At 32.3% G+C, this 18501-nt stretch overlaps 3 protein-coding genes across 5 annotated transcripts; 2 read left to right on the top strand and 1 right to left on the bottom strand.

Annotated features, from left to right (window-relative positions):
• The first annotated feature begins 227 nt into the window (after positions 1 to 227).
• On the top strand, positions 228 to 4052 carry LOC105780899 (protein SIEVE ELEMENT OCCLUSION A). Its single transcript, XM_052629281.1, has 7 exons — positions 228 to 423; positions 619 to 720; positions 821 to 1230; positions 1730 to 1791; positions 2412 to 2500; positions 2597 to 3094; positions 3177 to 4052. The coding sequence occupies exons 1-7, from the start codon at positions 250 to 252 to the stop codon at positions 3774 to 3776; spliced, it is 1935 nt and encodes a 644-aa protein (XP_052485241.1). The 5' UTR covers positions 228 to 249; the 3' UTR covers positions 3777 to 4052.
• A 2479-nt stretch (positions 4053 to 6531) lies between these two features.
• LOC105781008 (hypothetical protein) lies at positions 6532 to 7283 on the top strand. The gene is made up of 2 exons (XM_012605574.2): positions 6532 to 6809; positions 6887 to 7283. The coding sequence occupies exons 1-2, from the start codon at positions 6717 to 6719 to the stop codon at positions 7136 to 7138; spliced, it is 345 nt and encodes a 114-aa protein (XP_012461028.1). The 5' UTR covers positions 6532 to 6716; the 3' UTR covers positions 7139 to 7283.
• Positions 7284 to 13181: 5898 nt separating this feature from the next.
• On the bottom strand, positions 13182 to 18501 carry LOC105780445 (uncharacterized). Of its 3 annotated transcripts, none has more exons than XM_052629751.1 (14): positions 18296 to 18501; positions 17579 to 17701; positions 17238 to 17291; positions 17026 to 17121; positions 16833 to 16913; positions 16621 to 16739; positions 16426 to 16527; positions 15836 to 15952; positions 15614 to 15682; positions 15350 to 15431; positions 15008 to 15061; positions 14814 to 14930; positions 14052 to 14090; positions 13182 to 13662 (listed from the first exon to the last, which is right to left on the bottom strand). In XM_052629751.1, the coding sequence occupies exons 1-14, from the start codon at positions 18311 to 18313 to the stop codon at positions 13567 to 13569; spliced, it is 1167 nt and encodes a 388-aa protein (XP_052485711.1). In that variant the 5' UTR covers positions 18314 to 18501; the 3' UTR covers positions 13182 to 13566. The 3 variants fall into 3 exon arrangements, with proteins under 3 accessions (XP_052485711.1, XP_012460239.1, XP_052485712.1); XM_012604785.2 differs by having other exon boundaries at positions 15350 to 15416; XM_052629752.1 differs by lacking the exon at positions 18296 to 18501 and adding an exon at positions 18099 to 18231.

Below are 18501 nucleotides of genomic sequence, written 5' to 3'. Positions count from 1 at the left end.
AAAATACAAGTATTAATTGCATAATTGAATTTAAAATCTAAAAACCGAAAAATTAAGTATTAAATGTAGGAAAAGTATAGTTGTTGGAGCATGTTTTAAGCATACAATTTTCTAAAGAATATGAAAGCTAACTTTTTCTTTAAATGATGATGATGATGATGTCACATAACTGACATGATTGGTATATAATAGTCCGAATGCATCTGCCACTTGAATCTTGACCTACCACCTTCCCCTTCCTAGCTACCAATGGCAGCTGAAACTAAAACTCCCCCTGCTTCTCGTTACTACTCCTTCGACAAGTCATCACAACAGATTCAGATGACTAATAAAACTAATTCCTTTCAAACTCTTGAACCTGATGTTGGCCAACATCTACTCGACCTCATCCAAAGCATTTTCCAAGTTGTTGTTGCTTCCAAGGTTACTTGCTTTATAAAATTTCATTAATTTGCCTTATTTTACTTTGCTCTACTTCTCCAAAAATAAGTTTGTTCAGCAAGTAATTAGCTCGGTTGGTTGAGCACTCAGCCTGATCCAACATCTAGTCAAGCTTATTAAGTCAAAATGGGTTGTCTTTGTTGGTAACTCAACTTAAACGCTTTTTATTTGCTGTAGGATATTGATCAATCTGCAGAGTTAAACAAGATGATCAGCAGCCTGGAGACATTTCAAGGCATGCGCCAAGTATTGAATGATATCCGAGATATCTCCTGTGAGGTTGTTGTCTCAAAATTTATTCTTACACCAACCACTGCATGCATGTTTTGATTAATTTATGAATGTACTAATCAAACGCATTGTACTTGCACCATTGTAGATGTCATGCAATCTTTTAGCAGCAGGAAGCGGGAATGTGGAGAAAACCAGAACAGCAGTGCTGGAAAGGCTTCGCAGTTATTCATGGAGCGCCAAAGTGGTGATAGCCATCGCAGCTTTTGCTTCCAGTATCGGGGAGTTGTCGATGCTGGTGAAGCATCGTGATGACGAGCCGATGGCTAAGTTTTTAGTTAATATCCTGAAAGGCTACTCGCCCAAACTCGATTTGAACGCTCTTGCGGAAGCAAAGCTTATCGAGGGCATGTTGAAAGTGGTACGCACCAATTTGGACTTCTCCAACCGCCTAAAACAGGAATCCATGAAGGAGGCGATGCTGGAGCTTTACCTCAACGCTACAAAAAACATCTTCGACATTGTTTTACAAATTTCAACCGTTTTAAGCAGAAGGGAGTAAGCCCCTTCCATCCTCAACTCCAAACTTAATTAATTATTGGTGCTTCTCAATTTTGATTTTAGTAAATTAGTCCCTTTAAAAAAATCGGAGTAATTTAATACTTGTCAATTTCGAAAGTGAGCAACTAATGATAATTAATCACCGTGTTAATCTTTTTTTGTTAATTTTACATGAATTTGATTCATATAATAACAAATTTAACTCTTATAAGTTACAAATGTTGAGACTAAATTTGTTAAATTTTTAGAATAAAGATCAAATTTAAAAAATATGTAAACTTCAAGTGATAAAATTATTATTATATCAATCAAAATGACTTATAATTAATGAAATACGTTAATACCGTGATTAATTGTCCCTAATTGCTCACTTTCAAAATTGATGAAATTAAAATTATTTGTCGAGAAACACCAATTTACTCGAAATTGATTAATTATTTATATGTTTATTTATTTCTACTTTTCATCTATTTTAGGGATGTTCATGTTGAATTAGAATCGCTTTCAAAACAGTTAATGAAATAAATATTCAACTTCAAGATAACATGAAGTATTTTGGTAAGTTTTTTTTCCTCACCGAAGTTACAACTTACAATTATATTGATAATTACAATAAAAATCAATTATTATAAATATACAATTGAATAAATCATTTTTGATATATTTTTACGATTTATATTTTAACAATTCAATCCACTAAATTTATCGATAATAAAAAGATATTTGAAAATCATATTATATACTAAAACTTCAATAATGCACGGACCATAATGATGTCATATTTGTTATTTGCAATTTTACTATTTCAATCAAAGCTTTGTTTTGATTATTTTATATTTCATTGATGTTATTTTTAAACCAACACTTATGTTCTAAATGTGTGGTTTCTACGCGGACACGCATATCATCGAATTACTAATTATTATAATTTTATGCTTGACTGAATTGAGGTCACACAATAATCAGGTCACAACTTACTTCCGAAATTATTAAAAGGACATTTCTTTTACAAGCAACAAATATTATTTCATATATTTTTATATTTTGATAAATTTAAAAAATACAATCATGAAATTTAAAATTTTTCAACGTCAATTTTTAATAAATTTATATAAGAAATTTTCTCATGGTGTCTGGTAATGGAGTAAATGTAATTTATATTTTACGTGTGATCACAGGCGCAGAGAGAATTTCTCCAAATTGGTATGAGGAAGTGTCCGAAATCAGTACCTCGGAACTGATAGCAAAAATCAAGAAATATATTGAGGTTGGTTCAAATTACACACACTTCCACTGCAGATTATTGTGGGATCCATTGTTTCAGAATCTGGGGTTTTGAGGTTTGATTTGTTTGGGGGTACAGGTACGGGATTCTGAAAAACTGAGAAACAAGCATGTGTTATTTCTGATATCGGATCTCAACATCTCTATAGAAGAAATTAAGGTTCTCGAGAGATTGTACGAAAAGAATGAGGGCAAGTATGAAATCGTGTGGCTCCCAATCGTGGGCTCGTTGGCATACGATAAGAAAGCAGCGGCAAGGTTTTGGGAGCTGAGACAAATGACGAAATGGATTGGGGTTGAGCCATCCAGGATTGAAGAAGAAGTCATTCAGTACATCAAGAGGGATTGGCACTTTATAAAGGAAGCGATTGCTGTGTCGGTGAATGAAGTTGGGGAAATAACATGCCTAAATGCTCTCCCTATGTTGTGGGCATGGGGTAATAGGGCCTTCCCTTTCACTGATAAAATAACGCTGTGGAACGAATTGGACGAGCGAAATGGTTGGACTTGGAGGCTCGACTTGCTGTTTGATCAACTTATCCTTCCCGGTGACAGTGGCATAGACATACAATCATGGGTATTTTTTTTTCATCTCTAAATTTCTGTATTTATTTTTGGTTCAGTTTTTGAGGTGCTTAATGGCTACTCTGATTCATTAGACAAAGAGCGAGGGGACACTTGTATGCTTGTTTGGTGGTGGGGATATATCATGGAACCAGGAGTTCATCCAGAAAGTGAAATATGCTGCACGCAGTGCCGGTGTTACCTTAAAACTTGTGTACTTGGGAGTGGGGAAGAACAAAGGCAAAGGGCTAACGAGGAACCAGCTGGGTCGAGACGTTCTGGTTATTCAATCTGAATCACAGTGGCAGTTTTGGAGTCGACTGGAGAGCATATTGTACGCCAAAATCCGACTTGGCAAGAAGGATGAGGTAATGCAGGAGGCATTGAAAGTTGTTGGGTACGGCGGGAATGGGGAAGAATGGGCCATGTTCTCCATGGGAGAAGGTGCCATGGTCACAACCAGCGGAAAAACAGCTCTAACTATCATGGAAGACTACCAGATGTGGAGAAGCGACATGATCGGGGTTCGTTTCCTTGAAGGAATAAAAAAGTACAAGGAATTAATAACCAGGGATGTGCATAGCTGCATCAACCTTCACCTGCCGGTTATGGGTCAGATTCCAGGGATAATGATCTGCCCTGAGTGTTCCAAAGTGATGGACGTGTTTTACACTTATCGCTGCTGTCCTGAGTAATTAGCAAATAATACACACACACTATATATATATACAATGCATGTTTGAGCATTGAAAATAAGAAGAGGAAATAGATACAAGTGTATTGCCCCTAAGGCTCTACCATGTTACTATGTTATTACTTAGCATATGCCATGGAATAATAATAATATCTGAGGCTCAGCCACTTATTCACCAACTCTGGCTGGTGAAGAAAGAGTCCAGGACTTGTTTGTGTTGTAATTATCTATCTATCAGCTGAAAACAATAAGAAATATCTTGTTTCTCTTCTTACAACTTGAAATACTAAAATACTAGAATGTGCCAACTTGTAGATACGTCCACCCAAACAGTAATTAAGCAACTCACGCAAGGAACTCCCCCAACAAGCTTAGGAGTGCACTGCATTGTTGCATGGCCCATATTCGTTTTTACGTTAGTAGATTTTCTTTTATATACAATACTAGGGACGAGGTAATACGGTTTGAATCCGTGTTAAACGAATGCTTAATAAAAATTTTAATCACCATTCCATTCAAATCAAGACAAATTATACACATCAATTAGTGTATTCATATGTAAATATGAATTATATTTAGACACTAATTAGAGTAAAATTAAAATCTGTTATTAATTATCGTTTCAATTCTGTTATATTTATAATGCTATATATTTAAAAATAAAATAATTTAAAACATATGAAAATATATTTTCCCAAAAATTCAAAAAAAAAGTGTTATTTATTTAGAGTTATCCATAGGCCAAGCCGAGTTGGGTTATTGCCCAGGTAAAGAAAAAAAATTCAAAATTCAAACCCGTTATTGGTTCACCCCAATCAAAATGCTTATTTCAGTTTTCAAAATAATAACATATTAAAAATTTATTTATATATTAATTTTTATAATAAAATTTAATTTTAAATATTTTTTAATATTTAAATTAAATTTAGGTCGGCTCGCCCTAAGACATAAAAAAAAACTTTGTCCAAGCTCAATCCAAGTCAAGCCGATTCAAGGTTTGTATCATTATTTAGAAAATATTTTATACTAATATTTTACATGTTTTATAATTAAATTTATATAAAATAGTTTTGATATATAATTAATCTAAATGAAAATTAAAAAAATATTCAAATTTGTTTTAATATGGACGAAATGAATAGTTCAAAGTTCGGAATTACCATTCATGGAGTAAATTAAAAGACATGTCCATGGGTCAGGCAACTTGCACATCCTGGTCCAAGCTCAATTTATATAATAAAAATATTTTTAAATTAAATTAAATTATAAAATACTAATATAAAATATATTTTTAGTATTTTATTATTTTTGAATAATAAAATGAACTTTTTAAATAGGTGGGACCAAACATAACCTGGACTTAAAATCTTTTTTGGACCCAAGCCACGGCCCAACATTAATAGGTCTAAGTAAATAACGTTATTTTTATTTTTAAAAATTTTTAAAGAGTTTTAATTTTTCACAATTTTTTAAATATTTTCTAATATTTTTATTGAAAATACAAAAAAAAATTTAACTTTTGAAACATTTTTTAATTGTTTATAAACAAAAGAGAGTAAGGACCAAATTGACACACAATTATAAATAATGAGGGATAAAAGAGTTATTTACCTTTTATTATAACAACCAACTTAACAATTCTAACAACAAAATTGATGATGGAGGGATAAAGATTTTCAAATATAAAAAAACATAGGGACTTAATAATATCTCAAAACTAAAGTATATGGACTATATTTTAAATTTTAAAAAGTATAGGAACCTTTGGCATATTTAAATTTATAGACAAAATAATAAAATTAGCCCTTAATTACTGTTTACATCTTTTGTTAATTTGGTTCTTATTCTTTTTTTTTTATAGTTAAATTTAACCATCAACATTTTAAAAAGAGTTGAATTAACAAACCAATCTTTCAGAAAGAGTCGAATTGTTGCTTTTTTTATGACAGTATTGATTATTAAATTTTTAAACATGATAGCTTGCATGACAATCTATTGTGTCGTATAAATCAAATAGTGACATGTCAGCATGAAATACACATGGACTGCTATGCAGGTTGCCATGTAAAAATCATTAAAAAATTAATGCTTCAATTAGTATTTTCATTTAAAAATTGATTTAACTTTTTTGAAAGTTTAATAGTTAAATTTAATTAAAAAATAAAGAACAAATTGACAAAAAAATATATGTGTTGAAGACTAAATTTATCATTACGCCAAATTTAAATAAGATAAAAGTACTTTTAAGAATTCAAATTAATTAAAATAAAACAATTATTTAATTTCAATTTCAATTCAAAGACATTTCTTTAATATCTAAGCCTAAACGAAAAGCAAATTTATCGTATCTTTACCAACAATTGTTAGGTGCAATGGTAAAATATATTACACTCTCAAAAGATAACACATATTTAAACCTTAAGATGATATTACTAAAATGATAACCATAAATACGAAACATAAATCATAAAACCGATATAAATAATACCAAAAAGAAATTCATATATATGACTCTTCCTTGGTCACACCTCACAATAAAAGAAAAAAGCTTGTCCAAATCCACTTCTTGCAACTTAATGACATATAACGTGTCACGTGTAGCTCATGCTAGTGTAATGACTATGCCAATACACTTAACCAAACATGGTGTAATAATTATTTGAAAAATGTATATACAAGGACATTTATTCTAAAATCTAACCAGCAATTCCACAGGAAACTAAAATTTTCCACTTCTACAGCTAAATCCATTTAAGATGCAGTCCATTGAGCACCACCCAAAGCTGTTCAAATCTTTTTCATTTATGATTTACACCAAAAAGAAAAACTACTTCAACTAAATAAATACTACTACTTTTCATCCCCCCAAAAAGAAAATCTACTCATCTTTCCTTACATAAGAAAAAGAAAGAAAGAAAGAAAGAAAACCAGTTGAAGAAACATGAAGTCTGCTTATGGGGTCCCTCTCTGTCTCCTCTTTCTGTTCTTTTCATCTTGTTTCTTCAATTACAATGAGGCTACGACTATGGGTCAAGTAAGTCAAAATCCTTGCTTCTCTCTTTGATTTTCACGACAAAGATTTGAGTGTTTTCATTGTTTATGGATTTGAAGGTAAATGGGTCATCTGAAATGGTTCCAATTATGGAAGAAAAGATGGTGAAGATGATGATGTTGTTTAATGAAAGCAAAAGGAATTTAAGGAGATTTCAGATATGTGCGGTTTGTACTTGTTGTGGTGGAGCTAGAGGTGTTTGTTTGCCATCTCCTTGCTGCTATGCTATCAATTGCAACATTCCAAACAGACCTTTTGGTTTCTGCTCTTTCACTCCCAAGACCTGTAATTGCTTTGGCTGCCATCTCTAAATTCTTTCTGTTAGCTATCTCCGGTGGGATTTGTTCATTTTTTTCCAAGATATATGCTAAGCACTGTTTTATTATTTCTTTTTTTCAAAGATTTGTGATAAAATATTGCATGTTTTAATAATGAGAATATTATTTATGGTATAAATTAACGTTAGTGGTTAGTACGGTGGAAATGTTTGTTTGTATTCATCACAATGATTAATTATTTCATTATTCTTTTATTAATGGGTGAAATAATCAACTATGCAACTTGGAAGAGATTCAACTTGTTCCGATTTCAATTAATTCGAAATTTTTTTCACACAATTCGATTTCGCTCACCTCAATCCTATATATATAATCTATATACATTACAAATGCTTTAGCTTCATGTTCGTCAATATCTTGGCTAGGGACATAGCTCTTTTTTTTTTTAGAGAGGCCGAAACTAAGTTACATATTTTTATAAGAATTTGTCGATACAAGTCTCAACAACGGATGAGCTAGAGAGGAGAAGGTGATGGTCCGAAAGAGGATCAGTTCACCAAAACAGCAAAGAGTCGGAGAAAGAAGTAGGTTGTGAAGGTTATGGAGGAATTGGTTGCAGGGATGAGTAATTGAGGATTGCTTCAGGGTAAGAATATCCTTTTCTTATTGCTTTGGAGGGTATTCATAGGGGAAGTCCTCTTGCATTGTAGTAGTGATGTGGCAAGGTAGTTATCATTATGGAGTATGTGAGGGATGTGTACAATGAAACCCATTCTGTTATGCTTTATGAGAGAGTACAAAGTTGTTATGCTCAGGTGAACCCTAATGATTTTTGAGGAAAGTGTTCACACTAAAAATCGTGTAGCCAAATCATGATGAGCAAGTAGCCTAATAAAAGGGGATGTAATCCTCTATTAGCGGGTGGTACATTCAGGAGATTGAGTAGCTAAGGACGACCTGATGGACGGAAGGTGGAGAACCATCTTCAAGCATGCTTTCTAAAAGTGTCACATGTGTAGTCTAAGTTGGGATATAACAGAATTAAAATGTAATTTTACCAATATATTACCTTATATCTTTATAGTTTCTAGAAAGATTAAATCAAATTTAATCATCTTTGAAAGACTAAACTATAATTTTACCATATACTTTTTAAAATTTTATAAATGTTGAAGGGTTTAAAGAAAAATTTTAATTTTAGGGACTACACTTCTAATAAGAGTAAATCATTGTTTATTTAGACACAAATAAAATACCTATGATTCAACACTAATAATGTATAATTAATTAATTTTAAAAAATAAAATAAATGTATAAAATTTATAATTTTTAAAAAAATACTAAATATATGTTCTTCTCTTTTAGAATTTAATATTTTTTCTTAATTAAACTAAATTAAAATATATATTTTATTTTTCATGTGCTGATCACATTTGTAGAGAAGGTAGGATGAATCCTTTCTTCATTCGTCTCTCTCTCGATAAAAATCCAGAAAAATAAAATGAAAAGCCAATATAATTCAAATATAAATGGTTTAGGTGCATAGTTCCATTCAAATCAAAGCAGAAACAAACAAAGAGAAAACCCTAGATATTGGGGATCTAGGTCATTTGCGTATTTCATTCTCATTTGAGTATTTGGGGATCTACGTCTGCTACTTAACAGCGCAGACTGCCTTCAACGGCTTGTGAACCAAACCATTCTCGTTGCTGTTCTCTGAGTTTGTTTGTCAGCTTTTAATGTGCTCTATATTTGGGACCTCTTTCCATGAAAGAACGACAGAAACAAGGTTGAGAGAATGGAGAAGTGGTTGAAAAGAGATTTAAACGATGGGCTTGATGTCGAGAATAGTTTATCTGTCATTTTTTTGGGGTTTTTTAAAATTTTTCTGGAGATAACATGAAAATATGAGTTTTACAGATTACAAATATTCATAATTTTTTTTAATTTAAAAAAGATAATACGCATTATCAAGAAAATTAAGATTCAAATTAAATTTATGAATTTTGAGCACCAAAAGTGAAAAAAAGTCATTAAGGCTTACTTTTTGGCAGTACAAAAATGTGTTTTCATTGGCAGAAACAGGGAAAAGGTATTTTAGATGAGAAAAGTGATACCAAAAGTAAAAGCTTTAAAGAGATGCTTTTTTGGGTTGACAAAAGCTATTTTCAATGTATAATTTGTATTTACTTTTTATGGCCATTAAATTATTCACATTCATTTTCAATCAAAAGGGCCTATTTCAGAGTTATAAGTGTGTAGTTCTGCTGACTCAAAGTGCTGATGATAACATGAGATGACTTCAAACATATCCACAATCAACAGTTGCAGTCCTCGTGCTGCAAGTGTTTTCCAAAATGCATTTTCAACACTTGGCTATGTGTCTCTGGTGTGTAGCCAAATTCCGGCAGGTGATGCTTTGAGTCGGGTGGCCCAGTTCTACGAATAGTGGGGGCATATGAAATTATTTAAAAAGATGAGGTTTTGTAGGTGGAAATGCCCTAAACAGCAGAGGATTTAAATAATGGTGAGCTTGGTGGATAAGAGAGTTGTGGTGATACTATTAATGCATATAGATATGTAGGTACAGCCAGCGCAAGTATTATAGGGTAGTTGGTTGTTGGGTGGAGGCAATTAAGCCCTTAGCTACAATTGTGAGTTGTAAGGTGGTGTTTTTAATATTTGTAGACTCATTAATGTCTGTTGTAAAGCATGAAATCCCCATAAGCAACTGTAGGTTGACTCTCTGCTGTTACCAAGGAAAAAGGAGCTCTTGTTGAGGGATAAGAGGATTTAGAGACACATTGTGTATTTGTTGCCTTTATAGGAGTGATCTGCTAATCTCATTCACCATCCAACAAAATGATGGCAACAGCTTGGTGCACAAGTTGTAATGTTGAAATTCTTGTTATGCCTTCACACAATCTGTCTTACCCTATGGAGATTTTTTTACAAAGGTTTAATCAGTTTTTTATTGAGGATAATTCATCAACACAATGCATTTTATTAATCATTTTCTAATGAATAATTTGACTAAACAAGAAGTAATTCTAGTTGAACTAAACTTTCTTGTCAATTAAGAAATATAAAACTTCTAAACAACCTAAATACTCGAAACTATCTTCAAAATCAGAATAAATAAAGAACAAAACATAATATTGGCCATATATAATATCAAAATTAAAGTCTTAAAATTGAACCTAATGTGATTTAAACACAAAATCAAAGCCCAAAACTTATAATTCTCGTAATAATATATCGTTAAAAAATTCTGTTCATGCAGTTTTCACTAAAATGACCATTAACTTGAGCTCTCTAACTCAAGATCAAGTTATTCAAATTGCGTTTCTGAGTTAAGAGATACCTCTTTCATCAATCCAGAGACTTCTTGACCTAGAAATGCTTGGATTCTACCAAAAAATGCATCCCAAGTCAACTGAATTTGCAAACTTGAAAATTAATAGCTTCAGTGAATTGAATATAATAAATTTCATCCCATTTGTACATGTGCCAATCCAAGCGATATTTGCTGAACAAAATGAAAATAATATACAAATTTTTTTTGTGGTTGATGAGAATATATTTAAACATCTTCAGATATAATTTCCCAGGTAAATTTGATGACTATTGTAAATAAATTGTGCATTGCTAGATAATTCAAAGAGATCAAGATTCATCCTTGTAAAACCAAAAATTGACCCACTATGTGATAGGCTTTTAGATGTTGTATAAATAGAGGGCATTAAAGTGAGAACTGTATGAGTTTTGAGAGAGTTTAGAATGCACAATTGAGTTCAATTTGTGAGCAACAATTTATTTTTACCTTTGAGTGATTTACTTGTACCTTAGCATGAAAGTTAGGATAGATTTGACTTAAATCAGTGCTTGTACCCTAATATTTAGTATAGTGGAATTCTTTTCCAAGCATGGCCCCACTGATGTAGGTTAGGTCCAAGCTGCATAACAATTTCTTGTGTTCAATCTTTTCTTCTTTTTTGTGTTTTATTTATCGGTGTAAGGTTGTACTAAACGGTGAGATTATGTTAGCTTTGATGTCTCAAGTTTTTGATATAACAACATTTAAGATAAAATTTTATTAACTAAGTCATTTAGCGATCAAACATTTTCAAAGCATTTCAAAGACTTGCAAAGTACTCAAAAATATATTTTGAATGTGGTTTAATTTATCCAAATGTTTTTAAGTCAATACCAAAGTATTCTAAGGTTTTTAAGGCATTTTGGTGGTAAAGTCCCGAGACATATGGCTCGAAGTCTTGAGACAAGCAAGTCAGTAGCCAAACTTTGTTCCAAATGTGCAAAGTCTCGAGACGTAGATTGCATGTGCATGTCTGACATTTTTATTTTATTTTGGACTTTGATTTAGTGCGGTGACATTTTTCTATCTCTTGTCAGAACTTATCATCCGGAGATAACTCAAAATTTGGCACTTGAATTGATATTTACATCAGCGTTTCTTTTCATTCTATTTTATATATATATATATATATATATATATATATATTTCATTTATCCAATTGCTTAATACATTATTTGTATGAAAATTTGAATGAATTATGTACTATATTATTCTTAATGGTTGATTGATTATTTAATTGTTTGATGAACTTTTACCTATATTTGATTGATTCGTTTTTATTCGATTTTAATCAAATTATTCAGAAATACTATAATTAACTTACGACTCTAGTAAAATATCTAGGCAAACAAGACTGAAAGGAAAGTTTGTTGTGTAATCATTTGGTAGGATCGTGCTGAACGATGAGACCGGAAAAAATTATATGTCTAAGTGAGATCGAGAAAAGAGCTTGGGTGATAAATTTTAATTAAGAGGAGACCGAGAGAGTAATTCGAATTAAGAGTATAGACAGTTCAATTGAAATTATGTGTTGACTTAATAACAATTAGTAATTAACTTTCATTTTATGGTGTTGCATCGTTTTAGTTGCATTAATAATTCGTGAATCTACTAGATTAATAATTAATTTGAATAACACATTTACTAATTTGACAATCCCTTAAGTATAATCTTAAGATATTTCATTGTAATTAAAAACTATATTACAATTTGACACTGTATGCTTATAGTTAAAATCGCGCTTTTAAATTGTTTTATAAAATGTTTGTTTTTGGTGCACGCAGACCAACGATCACCAAGCTCAAAAGAATAAAGTATTTGGTACATTTGAGCTTGATTCATTTAACATTCGTGAACATGTCCATTTATATGTTTGCGAATGTTAAATGAACATGTTCGTAAACGTTAAATGAAAATGTTCACAAACAATAAACCAACCAAACAAACAAATTAGCTAAATTTAAATATAAAAACAGAGGGAAAATATTATTTAAGTATTTTTCATAGGAAAACGTTATCTTTAAATAAGTGAGTCTGTAAACGAGCTTGTTCGCGAGCATAAACGAACTCAACACATCTTTATTCAAACTCGTTCATGTAGTAACTGAACATAAATTATTCGTTTATACTCATTTATTTTAACTTAATAAACGAATATAAACAAATATTATATGAGTAATTCACGAGTAATTTGTTCAACAATCTATTTATTTACAGCCTTAGCCTTGGTCTAACACAATATCATCATGATAGTCTACTTCCAACCAGAACAACTTCTTTTATTGATGTCCAAATGAATAGGGCTCGTCATAATTGTAGCAAAACCCTTGGCCCTTCAACTAGCCATCTCCGCATGACTCAACTTTTGAATAAAAAGAGGATTTTTCCCTACTTGAGTTTGAATCGACCAATGTCATTCCACCACTTCCAGAGAATGGAAAAGGAAGTTGTTGTTAGATATACCTCTAACATTAGAGCCCACATTGTTGCCAAGGCCCTTTCCATAGGTTTGACCTGTTAATCTTCCTGAAAGCTTTGTCCAGGCTCATATCTTTCACAAGGTGGGTGGGTTGATGCATCTCTACAACTAAATGAATGGAGCTGACCAATCCAGTCGTGAATAAAATCTACTTGTTGGTCTCTACAGACAAAAAATGCATTTCATGTAATTATGGAGAGTGGATGGAAGATGACTATAAGTTATGAAAAGACAATTTTATAAATACACCAACATATCCTAAATTGATACATGGTAACCGTTATAACATGAAATCAGTAAACAAAACAAAGGCACCTTATTTCTGAACAGTTTCTATATACATAATCTCTTTATTGCGACTAAAAAATGGAGCGACTACAATTCTGGACCTGTATCGAATATAAACAAATGAACTGAACTTGGCAACCATAGGAGGAAAAATGCTATCCAATCAAATCAGGTTCTCATGGCCAGTGGAGAGAACCGATCATAGCACCAGCTCAGTCTCTTCTGTTTTGCAACATCTTTAAATGCACAATGATGTATATATTTTACATGGCTTTAGCTGTAGCCGATGAATCACACGGTGATGCACTCATTTATTTGCTATTGATATGGATCGGCCCAGCATTTATCGTTCTTGACAGCTTTTTCCCATCGTTTTCTGAAGATATCCAACTCGATATATGACTGTCTCCTTACCTATATAGATCAAATTCATACTCCAATAAGGAAAACATGGTGTTCTACAAACTTATATGACTACAAGGGAGTCAATGCCCAACCAAAGGAAAAAAGAAAAGGTGTTCCATCTGTTTTTGTCATCTTGTAATAATGAAACATTCAAAACTAGCAGTTTCGTTTCATTTGGTTGAAACAATGACAGAAGTACCTACGCATACGTATTTTGCATCGTGGTGAAACTAGATGGTTTTTTATTTTAGAACAGCATGATGAATATAATATGCATGTAACAAGAATAAGAATTCATAATGCAGGAGTCTCAAAAACATGGATAAAGATTGAACAAAAGGTAAGTTCAACTAGTTAAGGGAGCGGGACAACAGAATGCAATATACCCAGATACTTACTTCTACTCTAGGATCTTTTCCACGTCGATGAGAATATGTCTGCAATAAAGAAACAATCAATATGGTTAGCAAAGACAAAATACCTAAGTACCATAATATACTTGGAATAGAACAACAATGAACATACATTTAATATAGTTTCATTTTCATATTTATGGATGGGCACATCAGCTAGTGCAAGCTAACCTGCACTGCTGAATTAGTTCACATTATAACTAATACAAAACTGGGCCAGTTTCTTATATTGATCCTGAGGCACTAGACATTAGCCAGAAAAATACTGGGTTCAGGATGAAAAGTTCCTTTATGGTCCAAAAGTTGCCAAGGTCCTTTCTTCCCTTTTAAATACCCATATAATACAGATCTCAGGCACCTGAAGATGTAAATGGGTGCTATAATTCCTATTAATGAGGAAAATAAAGGAGAAGTTGATTGGTCCAATATCGAACAGAAATCCTTAACTTCATTCATAATTGAGTCTAAGCAAGAAAGATTTCTCCATTCAGCTACACTTTCTACAATGATTGATATTATGTCCTAAACAAATGTGTTCCATATTATGTTTGTTAATTCTAACGAACACGAGGGAGGGAGGGAGGGATTATATTGACACAACAGTAGCATTAAAGTACTAGAATGAACCAGGACTTGAGATGCAACAATCTCCAACTTGCTTAGAACCATATCCAAGGATCATATTGCTTAAATACAGAACATAATGCACCATTAATATCTCGTTGATAAATCTGCTAAATATCTAACCTTGTTTCCACCTTGAAGAGTAGAGTGATTCTTTTCAACTGTGCTCCCTAGTGTAGGGCGATTATAGTGGACTATGTACTCAGCATCAACAACCCCAATATTTTTAGTTCGATCACCCTATTAAAGAAAACAAGTTATGCAACATTCATTTCGGCTTAACAAATACAAGGGAAACCCGTTTAAAAGTAGCTTGCCTGTGCACAATAGCCAAGTTGCATATCTAAGCCCCATGCATGAATCAAGTCATTCTGGAAAACCAAATAAATAAAGGAGAGGTAAATAACAGACCAAGGATGTGACTTTAAAAAATATCTGATGTAGGAGACAATTTTAAAAACATTTTAATACAGCATTAAGGGACATTCACCATCTTGCAAAACCAGAGATGTTTAGTTAATTTAGCTCCATAATAAAGATGTATCATCTTGTATTCTGCGCTAAACAGTATGCTAGCGAATATATATATAGCAATTGACCTCCCTACTCCTCTCAGAAAAAGGAAGAAAAATAAGGAAAAAAGAGTAAGGAAGGCAAACCTGAATCATGTACCATACACAACGCCAGGCAGCTCTTGAGAAAACAGGGGCCATCATTTCTATCCATCTGTAACATTCTCTTCTTAATTCATAAGTAGAACCAGCATTTGAGAAATACTTTCAAACTGAATAATTTTGTCAAATTGCACTGTAATTGCTGAAGATAAGCATAAATTCTTTTGGAAGTATCAATAGAAAAGATACTCTTGACAACAACAGAAATAGAGAGAAAATATTTAGTAATTTCACAACATAAAACTTTACCCTGTGCATGGAGGTGCCTTACTATGGCCATCACAACTTGTCCTGTTAACACCATGTTTAAAAGTTCTCCTGCAAATAGAAACCATACACAATGATGCAATGTAAGAAACTAATTTAAATAGACTGCATTTTAAATAATGCCTGTGTGGTTTGGAAAATACAATGAATTCATAACGGAAGTAGCATTCAGAATAGATACAAGAAATAAATGAATAGAAGAACCTGTGCACTATTGATTTCCTTCCACGTGCAGTAATTTGATGGTGTACCTCTGATTTGGCAGTATCAAGAGCAGGCTGTGATATTTCTAACCCTTCGCGCTCAACAATTGACACATATCTGACAATACCAAATTAACTTCTATTTCAGTTTCAAGTACTTATAAAATAGATTATCAGTAGAAATTATATAAAAGATGTGGCCCAAACACTTTCTCGGTTCTTTTTAATAAAGATGATAGCAAAAGTTAGCAGACATAGGAAACAATTTCATAAGCTTTAAAGTAACTATCACAATTTCATCAACACATCACCAGCTTAACCAATGCTCTCTGTCAGCTCTGCAGTCATTCTCGACTCTTCGGAGCATAACTAAGAGAAGCCTATAGCTATAAGTACTACAAGCTAGAACAAGAATTCTTGAATAAAAGCCATCATAAACTTCCTCGTCCTGCAACTTTCATTTGTTATCATGCAGCAGATGCTTATTAGCAATATTTTTATACTTGGATAGTAATGGTATTTCTTTTCATAAAGCAACAGGAATGAGCAAACTTCTGTCAAATTTATGTTATAGTTCAAATTTCAACTTACTTTTTCGGGTGAAAATCTTCAACTCCAAGGTCCTCATCCCAAAGGAAAATGTAGCTATATTCCCAAACAATACCAGGGTGTAAGAAACGCTTTGCAAACCACCTAGTCACCAAGAAACAAAATCCAGAATGAGATTTAGAATAATGCTACTTCCAATATAAACTGCTATTGATTTAGAAGCCTAAGATGTCTTACCATTTAGTTTGATTGCGTGCAGAAACATGTATGACTTGATCACTCCATGCAAAATCCTTCCATTCATCAACAATACCATCATAGTGGAAAAGCATTACAACAAAACCACTAGATAGAAACTGTACAATTATAAACAAAGAGCAATCAAATTCAAATATATATATATATAGAAGCAAAAATCATATGTAAAGATCAAAGGAATTGTATTTTACCTTTTTGACCATTTTATGGACGATATCTTTTTGCTTTATTCCAACAGCAACTGCAAATAAGCTAGTGGAGACCTTCTCCTTCTTTACAAACAATGTGTGCACATCATCAGAACACAGTTCAATGTTAAAGTCTGATAGAGGAGACATGATAGCTTTGATTGAAACTTCCGTCAGTCATTTCATAAACTTTTACCTTTGGGAAGCCCCATAAAGGTCTCATTTGCAAGTTAGATGTATTTGTGATGATGCCTTCAGGTAATGGCTCACTTCCAAGGGGCTTGCATTGGCTCTAAGGATATATACAAACATAAGAAACTACAGTCAGAATGTTGATTGCTAGAACAGAAAAATTTTCAGAAATAAGGAATGCGATTAAGTAAAACCTTCAAAGACTCATAAACAGACCTTGCACTTGTTTGAGCTTTGCAAAAAGTCAGTCACTCCCCACATAGACAATTTCTGCATGAATGGAACAATTATTATTCTCCAATCAATATATTGCTTTCTATTTTTTCTGTGACACCAACTTCCAAATAAATTGATAGTAACTTAAACTGTACACTGATAACACAAGTTAAAAGAATGGGATCTATAGATTATTAACCTGCGGAATGATAATGAATTAAACTAGGTAATATTTTATGAAAAACACACAAAAAGATGCTCATTCACGCATATAGAAAGCGAAATACGTGGATTTACAGTCATATGATATGGATTACAGAAACAAAAAGTGGCACATATACCTCTTTATTTGCTGGTGCGACATATGAACTCCCAAGGAAGTAAACTATACAAAGCAGAGCAGTAGCTGGAATAAGGCTACATAGACATGAGCTACAACTTTTCCGTTCAGTAACCAGAGGTATCTGTCAAGAAAGAGGAAATAAAGGCACAATAATTTAACTTTCTAAAGAAACGGAGGCATAAGCCAACAAGCAGATGAGAGGGCACAAATCTCGCAATAAAAACGAAATTATAAACATTAGTGACCCGCAAAATATAAACACCGACACAGCTTTATATGGCAATTTGGGTCAGGTAATTAGTGCTTGATGCCTCTTCCCCGCCCCAACAAGCTTCATTGAAGTGTGAGGGTGAAGCAGTTCATTAATAAGTTTCATAGCATAACATCAGGCAACAAATGCATCACTGAATATATGTTTTTTTGTGCGTTTAATCTTTTACCCCCAATCACTACAAACGCTAATATCGAAAGAAATTCAATTTTTTTTTTTTAAAGATGGAAAAGTTCACTCTACTCACGAAATCCAGTAACAGTAGAAGGAGTTCTCATAGAACTATAAATCAAAACATGGCTTTATAGAAAGCAGAAACAAGCTAAAATTTCTAGTAAAGTGAGAAAACAAAAAGATTTAGAAGTGGAAAGTTGGAAAGTAACTTTTGCAGTGCATAACATGATTATGATTATGATTAGATTTTTAAAAAACAAAAGAACTTACACGATCTCTTGACTTCATATCAATGAAACATGAAAGAACTTCCACTCTTTGGCTTTAAGCTAAAATAAATAAATAAAACTTGAGTGTTTTTTCACAGACAAATAAATAATGATTGGAGAGAGAGATTAAAATATTAAAAATTTTGAAAAATATTTTTTATTTTTCTGATTTAAAATTTTCAGTTAATAAAAACCACTGATTAAATT

This window comes from Gossypium raimondii, chromosome 4 (genome assembly GCF_025698545.1).
Source record: "Gossypium raimondii isolate GPD5lz chromosome 4, ASM2569854v1, whole genome shotgun sequence".
Taxonomy (NCBI): domain Eukaryota; kingdom Viridiplantae; phylum Streptophyta; class Magnoliopsida; order Malvales; family Malvaceae; genus Gossypium; species Gossypium raimondii.
The sequence above is the reverse complement of the archived record's forward strand: the minus strand, read 5'-3'. Positions and strand labels throughout refer to the sequence as shown.

What these genes read in the sequence shown, in the direction of transcription:
- LOC105780899 (XM_052629281.1), top strand. Translation starts at nt 250, where the DNA reads ATGGCAGCTGAAACTAAAACTCCCCCTGCTTCTCGTTACTACTCCTTC. An exon ending in AAGTTGTTGTTGCTTCCAAG is followed by an intron (nt 424 to 618) that starts GTTACTTGCTTT and finishes TATTTGCTGTAG; the next exon opens with GATATTGATCAATCTGCAGA. An exon ending in GCATAGACATACAATCATGG is followed by an intron (nt 3,095 to 3,176) that starts GTATTTTTTTTT and finishes CTGATTCATTAG; the next exon opens with ACAAAGAGCGAGGGGACACT.
- LOC105781008 (XM_012605574.2), top strand. Translation starts at nt 6,717, where the DNA reads ATGAAGTCTGCTTATGGGGTCCCTCTCTGTCTCCTCTTTCTGTTCTTT. An exon ending in AGGCTACGACTATGGGTCAA is followed by an intron (nt 6,810 to 6,886) that starts GTAAGTCAAAAT and finishes ATGGATTTGAAG; the next exon opens with GTAAATGGGTCATCTGAAAT.
- LOC105780445 (XM_052629751.1), bottom strand. An exon ending in TCCATAAAATGGTCAAAAAG is followed by an intron (nt 16,740 to 16,832) that starts GTAAAATACAAT and finishes ATAATTGTACAG; the next exon opens with TTTCTATCTAGTGGTTTTGT. An exon ending in AGGAAATCAATAGTGCACAG is followed by an intron (nt 15,683 to 15,835) that starts GTTCTTCTATTC and finishes TTCTATTTGCAG; the next exon opens with GAGAACTTTTAAACATGGTG.